This window comes from Myxocyprinus asiaticus, chromosome 36 (genome assembly GCF_019703515.2).
Source record: "Myxocyprinus asiaticus isolate MX2 ecotype Aquarium Trade chromosome 36, UBuf_Myxa_2, whole genome shotgun sequence".
Classification (NCBI taxonomy): Eukaryota; Metazoa; Chordata; class Actinopteri; order Cypriniformes; family Catostomidae; genus Myxocyprinus; species Myxocyprinus asiaticus.
Window position 1 is genome coordinate 6,396,241 of NC_059379.1, and position 14,989 is coordinate 6,411,229.

General features: G+C 40.1%; 1 protein-coding gene across 1 annotated transcript in view; it reads right to left on the reverse strand.

The window, feature by feature from the left end:
• Positions 1–14,989, reverse strand: part of LOC127427319 (cadherin-12-like) — a 250,633-nt gene that overhangs the window by 11,599 nt on the left and 224,045 nt on the right. Inside the window, exons 10-11 of the mRNA XM_051674865.1 lie at positions 12,045–12,162; positions 9,819–10,070 (exon numbers count right to left, since the gene is read on the reverse strand). Coding sequence (XP_051530825.1) covers positions 9,819–10,070; positions 12,045–12,162 — 370 coding nt within the window. The remainder of the gene's footprint in view (positions 1–9,818; positions 10,071–12,044; positions 12,163–14,989) is intronic.

Below are 14,989 nucleotides of genomic sequence, written 5' to 3' on the forward strand. Positions count from 1 at the left end.
AACAATTCAAAAAGGTAATGGGCAGGATGAGTGGGGTCCAGAGTGATTTTTCCAGCCCTTTTGCTCACTCTGGAAGTGTACGGTTCCTGAAGGGAGGGCAGGGGACAACCAATAATCCATTCAGCAGTCCGAACTGTCCTTTGTAGTCTTCTGATGTCCGATTTTGTAGCTGAACAAAACCAGAAAGTTATTTAAGTGCAGAGGACATTTTCAATGACTGCTGAGTAGAACTGTATCAGCAATGCCTTTGGAAGGTTGAACTTTCTCAGCTGGTGAAGGAAGTACAACCTCTGCTGGGCTGTTTTCACAATGGAGTCAATTGTGAAATCCTTTAATATATCCCTTAATACACAGTAATATACTATTAATACACTCCTTTTCTCTTTTTGGGAGATATTTTACCTCTGTATGAGCAGCACCCTCTGAATGATTGTACACCCACAAAGCCTTTTCCTTTTCAGTAGGTTTTGTTTGAATGTGGCTTTCCACCAATTCAATCCATTCCTCTAATGTAAGAGAATTAACCCTGTCCAAACTTCCTGAAAACTTTGGTACTTTCTCAGTCTGTTGAATGAACACCACCAGCCTCCCTCTCTTTCTGTTTCTTCCACAGTTGAAGGCACACTTTCCACACTACTACTGAAACGCCTAGGTTGCAAATGTTGCTCAGGATCCATGGTACCTCTTGCCGCTTCCTCCAACGACATGACCAATATCATCAACTTGGACAGAAGAAAGGACACTGCATCTCCTCTGTAATGTAGTCACTATAGCCCACTGCTGCTCCTGCAATTTAAACTAAAAAATAACGTAAAAAAAAACAAAAAAAAAACAGACGCTTGACCAGCGCAGCCTGTGTTGGCACGAAAGCCAATTTGAATCTGGCAGCTTGTAACATAACTGGCTGTTGCAGAAACACATATATGTGATGCTACTCTGCGGGGCCCAGTTATTAACTGTCACATATGTGTGACGGTACGTATGAAAGGGTTAAATACACATTCACATTAATTCATATACCACCAAACATCAAGTAAAATTATTAAATATGCCACACTCTGTGATATTAATGAAACACACTGTACATCTAGCAATAATAATTAACACTTGTGACATGCAATAGCTTTAACTTTGTCCTGATAATAGCGTCGTAATATAGTGCCATCTTTATATGGGGAGTGTTACGCGTGAGGGGACCAAAAAACTAAAAAAAAAAACTAAAGAAAATTAAACTTGTTCGCCCCAACAGGCCATCCCCAAATCTTTTGGCCCTAATACCGGCTCAGTTGCCAGGGCGGACTAGACAAAATACCAATATCAAAATAGGACAACAAAAGCAGCAAATAAACCCTAAAAGCAAGAGCAGCAATAGGCTCCGAAGAGCTGAAATGCAAATATAAATTGTCATTGTTATATCATTCTTAAAACATCGAACATTCATTAAAACATTCATATCTAAATAAAAGTCTAGCAGAATAACTGCGATGATACCCAAGAACATGTGTTCCAAACGCAGCCACCTGCATGTATACGGAGTATGCATTAGTTTTGTTTCCGTTAGCTGGAAACAAACCCTGCTTTCCACTAGTTCTTACCTACTGTCGGCTCTATTAACCTCATGTAGCCCCTCCCATTCATTTGCTAGATGTCTCCTGCTACACATGTCTTTGCGTGCATTTGTTTCTGATTTGATTCGAGTGGCACACGTAGAAGATAGGCATTGGTTTAATAAGGCCTTGTCCTCGGCTCACTGATATGTTGCTTTGTCTATCAAGGCTGCTTCCCTGGAGCGGGAAATGGGTCAGTCTGACAAATGGAGCACCGATAATGGCTAATCTCCAGCACGACAATGTGTTCTCTTTCTGTGCTGTCTGTGATCCTGACTGGCACCTTTAGCAAGAACACACTGGTGCTGAGAGGTGCTATTCTGTGTCTCACAGGCACAAGGGCATTGAGACAGGTCAGTCTTTAGAGCACTGCAACCTCTTAAATGCAAGCACACATTTACAGTGAGAGATGGATTGAGTTTTTTTCATCTTTGATGTGAAAAGCTTGGGGAGGATGAGAAAGTGACAACAAAACGGTAGTTCTTTTAGAGCTGAAGGACATTGTACAGCTGACCCACATACAGTAGATGTACAGTAGATGTGCACAGTGAGGTTCAAAAGCCTGAAACCACAAGCAAAATTGCTTCTACTTTTGCATTTTTTTTCTAAATTAATACACTATTATATTATTGGAACAGAGAACATGAGTGTCAAATTACAAGCAGAACAATTTGAGTGAAAAGCTTAGAATTTCAGAATTGCTTAGCATTTTGTGTCTCTCTCTTGCTTTAATGACTAAAGTGACAGTGAAATTGGAAAAAGTAGGTTTAAAGTAGGCTAAAATTGGTCTGTGCTGACCAAAATTCAAAACACTGCCCCTAGTGGTCAAAGCTGTTGTTGTGCATATGGGCACATGTGGAGAAGGGTCTGTTTGCGTCCTGCAAGACTACAAAAAGACACGCCCACTACAAGACATGCACACTACCCTACACATTCACATTCATACACTGTGTTTGTTGTGTTTATTTTCCCACAGCAACCCTCCACCTAACACTCCCCTAAACCTAACCCTAACCACAAAGACGAAAAAATCTAAAGTTTGTAAAATGATTATATACTGCAACTTAACCCTTGTGCATCAATAAAAAAATAAAAAAAAAAAAAAAAGTTACTCAGAGGTCCTTTGAGGACAAAAATGTCCATGTCATAAAACTGCCATAATAATATTATATATTAATATTATTTACCACTTTCAGTGAGTTCATTCAGCCCTGATCATAACTACCAAATATTCATTCATTTTCAGGATTTTAACCCTTTAAATGCCAGTTTGTTTATATAATGCCACACACACACACACACACACACACACACACACACACACACACACACACACACACAGAGATCAGTACACACATACAAAACACACTCTGACATCCATACCAACACACCCACACAATTTTAGATGCATAATTTATTCAACTGGCCTGCAGTGCTCTATAAAATAGCAAACAGAAAATAGGAAAAAAAGCATATATTTGCTCCATAGGCTACACATGAGAAAAATGGCAATGTAATCATATCTTTTTTTTAGTATAAAAAGGATATTCAGTGACAAAAACTGTAGGGAGGACTTGATTTTAGCCATCAGGAATGTTAAAATATGGGCGTTACAGACCAGAATCGAGCCAGGTGATTATAAGGGAGGAAAAAAAATGAAATATATATATATATATATATATATATATATATATATATATATATATATATATATATATATATTTCGTTGTTTTTTTTTTTTTTTATTTCATGTTAAAAGTAACATGGTTGAAGTCACAAATTTGCTTACATTTGATTAGTGACACTGAAATTGTGACTCTTAAATATTCTATACTGCGTTATCATTAATATTATTTAGATATCATTTTACGGTTTATATGAAGAAAAAAACAAACAATCCAGATTTTCAGTGTGGTCTCAGAATTTTCTTAGGCTTTGATGCAAAAAGTGAGTCCAAAAAGCCTCCCTCTCTTAATATTGTAAGGCGGTGCCAAGTCATCTGGACGCAGGGGACACAACCCACTGAGAACACAAAAGAATGCCAGGGACAGTCAACATACAACTTTCGAGAAAGTCTGCATACAAAATTTCTCGTAAAGACACCATCTCTATCTCAAGCACACCCAACTGAGTAAGAACTGCCTCATTGTTGTCTTTTCACATTTCTTCTCTCTCCCCCTCTCCCCTCCTTCCTCCTCTAGCTCAGAATAACCTCAACCTCATCTAAATTCTGTATGTACAAAAGTATCTCATTGTATGTATACAAAGAATGTAACTACATGTTTAGTTTCATTGAAAAGGTCTCAGTGCGACTGGTACTATAATTTCAATCCCACAGCAGTAGACTTGGTCATAAATAAGATTTGTTATTTAGAGGAAATTCTGTCTCTGCTGTGGAGGTGTGTCTGCCAGGGGTCCCCAATGTAAATTACCACCTTCTGAGCCACTGGATCCATTCATTCCCAAATTATTTGATTGTTCTTATTGGTTAACATTTGCCTATTATGTTTATTCTGTCTGTATACTTAAGGGGAACTCATAAGAGGTTCGGGGGATTTCTGTAGCCGGATTGAACCCCATGGTGTTGTGTGTGACAATCCAACAACACCATATTCTATTGTAAGAGTCAGGTATGCATCTCTTACTCTTAATTCATCTTTGAGCATTGGAAGTTTTGTAATAATTGTCTCTGAATTTATTAAATTATGTAATTGGCATGATACATATTTACCTGACTAATAAATTGTTATTTTGATTATTCTGGATCTTTCTAAACTCATTATTTTCAGTAAATTAAGCGAAAGGATTTTACCGTGAGAACATAGGTCCGGATATGATTATTACTGCGGGCCATGAATGTGAGCAAATCCTCTGGTACCGTAAGTCACTGACATATCACTCACTTAAGCAAGTTGTATGTACGTGACTAAATGAACAATCATTTGATTGTATGCCAGCCTAATTTAATGATATTAGCAAACCCTGCAACCACTGACTTATTTGAAACTGACCACCTTGTGACCATGGGATCTACGTATTATCCGGCTGGCATAAGACCCTAAGCGACATCGCCACCTAATGAACAAATAATGAGACAGAGTAACCAAAAACACTAAAATGATGATCAGAAACTGATTAGAACATAAGTCCAAATCAAGGTCTATAATTGTAATCAGATCAAGTCTTAACTAAACCAAAGTTTAAGACGTAAAACTAAATGCGCGCTTGAAATGATGAACACACAAATACCTTCGCCAACTGAAAGATACCATCGGACCAGTGGATTGGCCTCTTACAATATGAATTCAAATGGATCCCACTTTTTTCTCAACCATAATAGCTACTGCAGGAGGCCCTTAATTACATTCAATGTTCAGTTTATCCCTCTACTTCTGTGATTCATCCCAGTTTGCTCTTCTTTGAAACAAGGAGCTAGCCATAATGGACATAATGCTTAAGAATAAAACAAAGGAAATGCATTTAACTTTCAAGGGAGACAGATCACAGCAAGAATTCTAACTCAAAACAGTACAGCAGAGAGTCAAATGCATTATTTGAGAAAATTAAAACTTGATTTCCAAAACAATTGTAAAAGAAAAGAAAAACGGTTAAGGTACAACATATATATTACTTTGGGAGCTTGAAATTTGTTTGGATGTTCAAAAGATGATAATCATAACAAATTAATGAAAAGTCTTACATTAGTGCAAAAACAGCTGTTTCATATAATGTAACATGAGATAAAAACAAAATACTCTAAAAAGTAAAACAAATGTTACAAAAAATAATATAGGATGCTTCCAACTCTGAATTTTGATTGGATGAACCACATTTAAAGCAGTTAAATAGACAATATATTAATGAGGCAAGTTGAGACATTGCTTAGCAACTGTAAAGAACTGAATTCTGCATTGCATTGTGCAAAACAGTGCAAATGTTTGTTCACGTCGCTGTCACATGTACTTTAAATAACGTGAAGCAGTCCTGTCCACTGTTAGCCCCACAAATATACCTTGCAATTTTAAATATAGCAAAAAATATCTTTTGGTTGACACATTACTATTATCACAAAGCTTGTACCATCATACCACCAGTCCTGATTCCCATAATTTCAAATAATCTGAATGTGTTCATCTTAAAAGTCTTGACTGTGACTGTGTTTTAAATAATATAGATTTAAAACAGACAGTTTTAAAGTTACAGATTTACAGATTTACAAAGTTACAGACAGCTGAATAAATAGAGGCATGGATAGGTGTGTGGGTAGATTAATAGTGAATAAAATGAGTTGTTGAGTGTAGCATGTGTTCATGCAGTGGAAGTACAAATCATTTTACAGAAACAGAAAGACCTGCAATCTGCTGCAAACTGGGATGTGAGAGGTTCATTCAGGGACAGACAAGTGGTAACTTCATTTTTTTGAGCACACTCTTACTAAGTGACCAACCAGCACATTCAAATTACCATAGAAACAAGGCCATAACAGTCCCTGCTTCATTTCTTATCTCACACCCTCTGCACATCCCCTATGCAAAGAAATTGGTTTTATACCTTTAGAGATTTCGCCGCATAGCCCTTGTGGGTTGAGTTAACATGGAGAGTAATTCAGCCTGCAATCTGATGCTAATGACACTCAGAGATTTAGGGCTTTTACTATGATGTTGATGGACGAAGACATCACCCATTTAAACTCCTAAACGCCATCCCTTGTGTAGAATAGCCAATCAACAGGCAGCAAATTAACAGGTTTATTTTCATTAAACCACCACAGAGAGTTTCAGACTGGTCCATGTATCTCCCATTTAGAAAAGCATGCAGTGTATGAAGAGCCTGCAACCAGTTGCAACAAACCAATTTCAGTCAACATGAAATCAAAATTGACCCTATTTACTTTGACACATCCATTGGTGCAAGTTATTCCATAAAAAACAAAACAAAAAAACTGTTTGTTTTCGGTCATAATCCTGCCACTTTTGTCTTTCTTTATTCTTGATGTGGCAGGATCCTGCCACATTTGTCTTTGTTTATTCTTGTTGTGGCAGGACCATGACAGTCTCATCTGCCTGTTTCTTTCTTGTGTGTGCTTATTTCTGTGTTTTACCCTCTTCCTCTTGTGTTTGCAGGTGCCATGTGGAGAATGCTAGCTCTGTTGCCCTGACTACTCCTCGTTACTCCACCCTGCTCGTTATCTTTGGCACCTGCATCCTATTAACCTTCCCTTTATAAGCTCATCTTGTGTTCAGTCTTGTGCCAGATTGTTTTGTGTGATTTCCTTGTTGGTTGGTTCCTGTCTGTCAGTTTTCTTGTTTGTTCTGATTTTTTTTTAATTTATTGTTCTGTTTTCTGTTTTTCCCCCTTGTGAGAGTTTTATGTTTGTATTTTGTTCTTTTAATAAAAGCCCTTCAACTTGCCTCCTGTGTTTGGGGCCTCCCTCAACATTTCGTGGCATAACAATCTGGCCAATACAGGATCCAGCAGAGGCAACATGGGCATTTTTCTCTACCCAGCTCCTGCCCAGAAGGAAACGGTCTCTCAGGGCACCACCCAGTACAACAACGCTCTGGTCAGCTCTCAGAATGGTCAGCCCTGTCACATCTACGCTTTGGATCTGGCCAGTGAGCCCCACAGGTGGTGCTATGATGAGACCTGTTTGAAACTTCTTTTCCTTTCAAGCTTGGACAAACTATTCAGTGCCGAGGAGCTGGTGATATTGTTTTGGGCCATTCTGGGACTTAGTGGGCCAAACTGTCTCAGCGAGATGGAGGCTGTTCTCCATGGCAGGGCTTCCTCACCTAAGCACTCCTCTCTGCCCATGCCTTGTCCTTCCCTTGGCTCTTCTCGGGCTTCTCACCGATGTAGAAGGACAGGATGACAGTCAGGAGGCTGAGGAGCTGGTCGCTGGTGACCGCCAGGAGGCTGAGGAGCCGGTCGCTGGTGACCGCCAGGAGGCTGAGGAGCCGGTCGCTGGTGACCACCAGGAGACTGAGGAGCCGGTCGCTGGTGACCGCCAGTAGCTAGAGGAGCTGGTTGCTGACCGCCAGGAGACAGAGGAGTCTGCTGGTGTTTCCATCCACAAGAGGAGGTGGATGAAGAGGAGAGGGCTCCCTGCGTCGATGTCTGCTGCAGTGGCCCTAGAGGGGTCCAAGCCCGCTGCAGCACCCCTGGAGGTGTCAGAGTCTGCTGCTGTTCTCTGGGCGGCTACTAGGGTCCCTTCAGCTGTTGCCATCAAAGAGCCTGGCCAGTTCCCCAGGGCCGTCGGCGAGCCTGTCCAGTTCCCTGTGGCCGTCAACAATTATGTCCAGTCACCAGCGGCTGTCGCCCACTCTGACCCCTCGCCAGCAGCCGCCACCCAGTCTGTTCAGTCATCAGCAGCTGCCAATCAGTCTGATCACATCCAGCCCTCTGCGGTCAGTACCCAACCTGTCCAGTCCCCTGTGACCATTGTCAAACTTGTCCAGTTGGACCACACGCCAGCCTCCATCACCCAGTCTGACTCAAAACAAGCGGCCGCTGTCCAGTCTGACCCCTGTCCAGTGGCTGGAACCCAGACTGACCCTTGTCCAGCAGCCGTCACCCAGACTGAACCTTGTCCAGCGGCCATCGCCCAGTCATTCCAGTTCCCTGTGGCTGCCAACGAGCCTGGCCAGTACCCTGACCTGTGTCTGGTGGCTGCCACATTATCGGACCTCTGTCCAGCAGCTGGTGCCCCACCTGTTCAGTTCCCTGTGCCTGCTGCTGACCTTACCCTCGGCTCAGGGGCCTCAGCTGCCCTGTATGATCCTGTCCTGTCCTCTGCAGTCGCCCAGTCTGACACCTACCTAGTGGCCACCACCCTGCCTGACCCCTGTGCAGTGGCCACCACCTTGCTTGACCTCTGTACAGAGGTGACCGCCCTGCCTGACCTCATCCCTCTCCTCAAGCCTCCCCCTAGGCTGCCGGACCCCACCTCCTTCCTGGATCCTTCTCCTGGGCCTCCTGACCCCAATCCCTTCCTGGAGCTGCCCCCACAGCCACCAGACCTCACCCCCTACCTGGATCCTCCTCCAAGGCTGCCTGACCCCATCCCCTTTCTAAAGCCTTCCCCCTGGTTTCCGCCTACCCTTCCTCCCCTGGATGGTACTTCCCATGCCTCTGGTCCCTCCCTGGTCTGTACCTCCAGTCCCGCCCTGGTCTTTGTCTCCAGCCCCACCCTAGTCTGTTTTTGTGTTTGTGTGGTTTTTCTTGTCTTGGGGGGCACTTTTGTCTTTGTTTTATTCTTGTTGTGGTAGGATTATGACAGTCTCTTCTGCCTGTTTGTTTCTTGTGTGTGCTTGTTTCTGTGTTTTACCCTCTTCCTCTTGTGTTTGCAGGATAATGCTAGCTTTGTTGCCCTGACTACTGCTCGTTACTCCACCCTGCTTGTTATCTGTGGCATCTTAATCATATTACCCTTACCTTTATAAGCTCTTCTCATGTTCAGTCTTGTGCCAGATGTGATTTCCCTGTCAATTGGTTTATGTCTGTCATTTTTCTTGTTTGTTCTGATTATTGTAGTTTATTGTTCTGTTTTCTGTTTTTCCCACTGGTGTGAGTTTTTTTTTTTTATATATATATATAATATTATTATTATTATTATTATTATTTTTTTTAATAAAAGCCCTTCAACTTGCCTCCTGCATTTGGGTCCTCCCTCAACATTCCATGACATTTTCGTAATCATTAAAATGTAATAATTTGCTCCACCTCTGAAACAACTTCAACAAATTTCCTCCAACCACAAGGTTCCATTATAATATGCAGCACCTAATTTTTATGATCATATCAATTCCCAATGGAAATTTAGTCCTGTCCCACAGTTTTTTCAATGAATACCCTGTTTCACTCTGAAATACGACCGATTACGGAAGTAAAATGGGTTGCAAACAGCATCAAAGTCCCTTTGGGACTTCCATTCCTACAGCTGTTATATTCAGCATTACAGTTTCTTTCATTCATGTGTATACCAGTGACCTTTCTCATCCTATAATGTCTCTGGTTGTGTAGAATTGCTCAGAGTTTTGACGGACACTATCCCAGTTTGGTTAGTTATCTTGCTAAATAAAGTCTTGCTGGCTATCGGATTTGCAGGATGCATTGTCATTGCATACTGAGTTCAGATTACACCCAGTATATGGAGTTTGGATAGGCAGCACTCTTTTTATCTAATGCTGTGATGGATGTGTGCTTGCTTACCCAGCAGTATGATGATGCACACCAGAATAGCGATCAGGGCTCCGGTACTGAGTCCCACGGGAAGGAAAATAGCTTCAGCGCTGCAAGTTAATAAAGATCCATTGGCATCACAACCACACACATGGATGGTGAGGGTGCTGGTACTGCTCAATGTCTGGAGGCCTCCATCCTCAATCGCAAGTGGAAGATAGTAGATCTCTTGAGAGTGCCGTTTGAAGCCGCTACGGAGTGCTACCACCCCGGCAGTGTTATCTGGGGTAGAGCAAAACAAAACAACATACATTTTAAAGGGTTCCCCCAAAACTAATTCAACACAATTTTCAAAAACCATTTGAATCAAAAATTGAGATGGCTTATGAAATTGAATTCTACTATTGATTTATCTTCTTGGAAGGATATTTCTGTTGTTGTTTAGGTAGCATGATTGATCGACTGCACTGTTTTGCAGATGTTATTCTGCATCACAAAGAGCACACTTGTATGATTTCAAAAAGACACCAAAGTAAACAAAGCATTCAGCGCTTAGCATACTTGGCAGCAGTTCCACAGGGATATCACACTACAGCTGAGTGTCGAATCAGTCTCAGGAGTCTAAATAATATGCTCTTTTCTCTGTGCAGAGAATGTTTGTTCCTGAACATCATTTGAAATGATTTCACGAGCCATCTTGAGGTGGAGAAGCTCTTTTGCCTTCTGATGACCTCACATTACCTTCCTCAGCTGGTCCAATTGATAACTTCCTGAATATTAGGCTCCTCTATCTTTCTTGCTTTGTTCCATCTCTTTAGTGTGCTGCCTTGCTTTCTTATGTCTAAATACCCATCAGCATATGTTGTGTTTTGGATGCTGGTCCCCGATATGGGATGTTGGTGCTTTATGTTATGTTGGGCTCAGGTTTCTAAAAGGTGCACTAATTGATTTTTTGCTAATTGCTAAACTTTAAACAGAAACAAATAGTAACAGTAAAATAGTAGTTTAAAAAAAAATGGTTTCAAAATAATGTACATTCACATGAGATGAAGACAAAGCTGCTGTAGTGTGCTGGACGCACTATCGGTGATGTTTTTCAATTGTTTACCTATGTAAACATGCACGAGATGGACATCTTAAAGTGCTTGCGCCGTCTCGCTGTTTATTCTGTTTATTTACATATTTCATCGTATTCCAAAGTATGCAATAATGAAGAGCATTTTCTAAATGGTACATTTTTGGTGGAGGAAAACACAGTTCGAGTGTGGATGATAAGTGTAAATGTAGCAAAATTAATGCAGTTTCAAATGAAAGCAGATTAGTGTAGATGTAGCCTTAGACTGTATCTAGAGTGCTGTGTTCTATTCATTGCTCTGCATCTAGCTTTTTTGATCCCCAAGGCTTCTACGAAATGAAACTGACATAAGCATGTAGCTATTTTAAATAAGTGACATTCTAATAAGCACAAAAGAGTAGATAAACACACAAAAGTGTTTTTTTCGTGTAATACTACAATAGTATAAATAGGTTAAATAGTGCATTTTAATAAGCATCTCTTTATCCAAACACCAATAAAATAAAAACAAATAAATAAATAAATAAACAGCTGTGATTTTCTCATGTGCATTTGCCTTGTAGCAAACGCCCAAACCAGAAAATATTAAATGGCAATACATTATGTAGCTGCTCATGTTTTAAAAATGTAGTGGAGTTTAGTTGGTGTGTTAATGTTAAGAGTAATGACATGTTGACAGGTGGAGGCTTTGTCTGCAACATGGTGGCAGCAGGTTGCTCTTTGAACTCTGATTAGCCCGTTTGACCTCAGTCACTGTGAGTTTATACTGAGTGCATTTTCATGACGGCTGAGCATTTTAAAGAAAACATTGTATGTTACAGACTAGCCTGCTTTCTTCAGGTTTGCCAAACTGCCCTTGACAACTGTCATGTTGTCCCAGTAAATAATGTCTTCAGTGAGCATCCATGCCTGAAGTGTGGACAGGAGTTTCATAAGGCCAAAATCTGTGGCTGAATATGTGCTATGCATTTGAAAACTCCTCGCTTCAGTGCCACATTCTGAAAAGCATGTGAGCTGCACCAAATAAAACCTTTATTACTCTTTTCCAATGAAGTAAACAGGGTTCCCAACCCTTTTGACCAATGAATTATCCAATCTATGTTCTGGTAATCAAACCCACAACCTTTTTTCTAGTGCTATGCTTTAGCTGTTGAGCTACAGGGAATAAAAGCCAAACTCACTCCCAAAGTCTCTGATGGTAAAGTTCTTGGTCTTCACTCCCTCTTGAGGAGATTTGAAGGAAAATCTTTGTCCAGCTTGGGGGAGGTCTTGGTCTTTTGCACTGATGACCTGAATAACCTAGGTGAAACAAAGTTAATCAAAGATGATTGAACTGTAGGTTTAAGAATTTAACATAAACAGGCACTGATCTGACGCTGCACGTGCTGATCTTCCAAAAGCTGCTGCAAAATGCACACTTTTACACAAAATTAAAAGCAATTAAAATATTGATTTGTTTGTACTAAGAATAATAAAAGACCCCATAAAATGGCTTGACGAGTGCAGTTTTCTTGTGCAGCATGAGTCATCAATATTTTTTATGTTTTCCCGGAAGAGAAATATGGTAAAACTTGAAATGTGAATATCAGCCAAAAGTTTCCTTTGTCAACTTTTAGGTGTATAATAGCATAAAGGCAGCTTTAAAGCTAAAAGACATGGACTAAAAGCCATTAAAATTCATATGTTATTACATGATGATGGGGTCTATAATGGCAGAACAGTCATGTCTTTGGTGGTACATCTGACCATTGCTGGACACTGTGAGTGTAGTTAAAAGTAACTGTTTTATCGACTATTTAAATATTTTATGATGAACATTAATGTTGATGAAATCTCTTCATGATTTATGAAGGTAATTACGGCACACAGGCCAATGCTCTTTAAGCAAGTACATTGCACTTATTTTGCATGCTTTAAAAAATCTGCATTATTAATCGAAATTCAAATGATCACTATCTTTAGCTCTTTTATAAACAAACTGAATAATAAATAACCATTAACCGAAACCATTAAGATGATTTCAAAAGACATGCAGCACACATGTAGTACACAGCAAACTAATTAGTTGTCACGAACGCTGGTGAAGATTCCTCAATCGACCGCCGGAGGTCTCACTCACCTGAATATTAACAGTGAATTACATTTCCCAAGTGCCCACATGCCTGGATTGATTGCTCCACACCTGCCTCATATCACTCAGATTATTTAAGCCCGGTGTGTGTGTTTGTTCATTGCGAAGTCTTGTTTGCATTTCTGAGCGTTATTGTTTACTGTGTTGATCAGCTTTGGATTACCCTTTACAATACTCTGCCTGCCTGCCTGCCAGCCTGCCTGCCAGCCAGCCAGCCAGCCAGCCAGTCACTGTGTTTGCCTGGACTATTACTATTGGTGTTTTGCTGCCTGCCCCGATCCTCTGCCTGTTTGACTACGTTTACTGCCCTGTCTCTGATATTGTTGGTTGCCCTGGTTATCCTACCCACGCCTGTTTGTACTTTGAACTTGTGTTTTAATAAACCGCACATGGATCCCACTCAGCCTGAGTCTGTGTTACATTAGTCATCAAGTCTGTGTTTACTCTTAAATAATGGTGATATATATACAGTTACATGATGTATTTTTTTAAACAAACCCATTTCGCAGTGTTGTTTTAAACAATAAAATTAAAATGGCAATGTTAAATAAAGCAAATTTTTCTTCCCGTCTTATAATTCAAAAACTAGTCACAGGTGCATAAAATTGAGTGTACCATTGAGTAAAATGTGCTCAATAATAATGTTTATAAGATTTGCCTGTGTGGATTTGACATCTAAAACCATTTAATCGGCTCCACATCCAGTGATCATGATACAGCGTGCACTAAAATTAAAAACAGATCCATCTTTCATGCTTACTGATGCTGGTACTGCCCCCTCCCTCCTGCTGGCATCACCTGTTGTAGGTCTATGGTGAGCTCTGCAGATGTATGCTGGATTGGACGATTAACTAGCACATCACTAATCCAACATGCTCTTCTGCACAAACTATCAATCAAACCACACACTTCTGACCCCTCAAAATAGTCCAGCAGTTACATTTTGTGTTTTATCATGGAATCTCAAAACCAAACAACACTTCCCATAAACCACTGAGTTTATTTACTGCAAAACATAATTAATTGATATTTGTGTCTTGTTTTCCAGTAAAAACATATACAAATTCTTAGAACTTCTTCCTTGAGAAGCAAAATTGAAAGATAATAAGATTAGATTTCAGAGAATATATTTAGATTTTTTTTTTCTTACCCCATTGGCAAATAGTGTTTTCTTGTTTTAAGCATTTAAATCTAACAATTTAGTAAGGCTTATGCTCATCCAGTTAATATATTTTGTTTGCTTTTTATGCTATTACTTATATCAGACTTTCCCTGGTGGATGATTAAACAGGTGAAAAAAATAAAAAATACCCACTTTAGCTTTAATAATTACAACAATTGCAACGTGAATGCATCAATTAGTGTGTGTAAAGTGAGGAAGTGTAATCAAGCTTCAAATCTTAGTCTTGGCCAAGGAGACTGCTGCTGTCAAGATTTATAGTGAATAAGGAGTTACATTTTGGTCTGTTTCTCACCCAAAACTGATCGTATAACTTCAGAAGACATGGATTAAATAACTCAAGTCGTATGTAATACTTTATGCTGTCCTAATGTCCTTTTTGGAGCTTGAAAGTTTTGGACACCATTGACTTAACATAAAGACATATGTTACTGAAAATATCTTAACTTGTGTTCCACAGAAGAAAGTCATACAAGTTTTAGACAGCATAAGATTAAGTAAATAATTAGAGAATTATCTTTCGTTTTTTTTCTTTTTTTTGGGGGGGGGGGGGGGGGACGGACTATTTCATAAAGGAAAGATTTTCTATTTTAGTGTAAGGTTTAGTGTAAATATAAGATACAGTAGATTAGGAAATGCATGGGGTTAGGGGAGGGGGCACAAACACAACTCTACCTAGCTAAACCAGGAATATGCAGCACTTCCAGGATGTTATGAGAGTGTCAGAGTTTGCAGTATGTCTTACATCATCTTAAATGGCTCATTAGACCATAATTGGTTTTTCAGCATGTAAACATACACACATGCACACACCG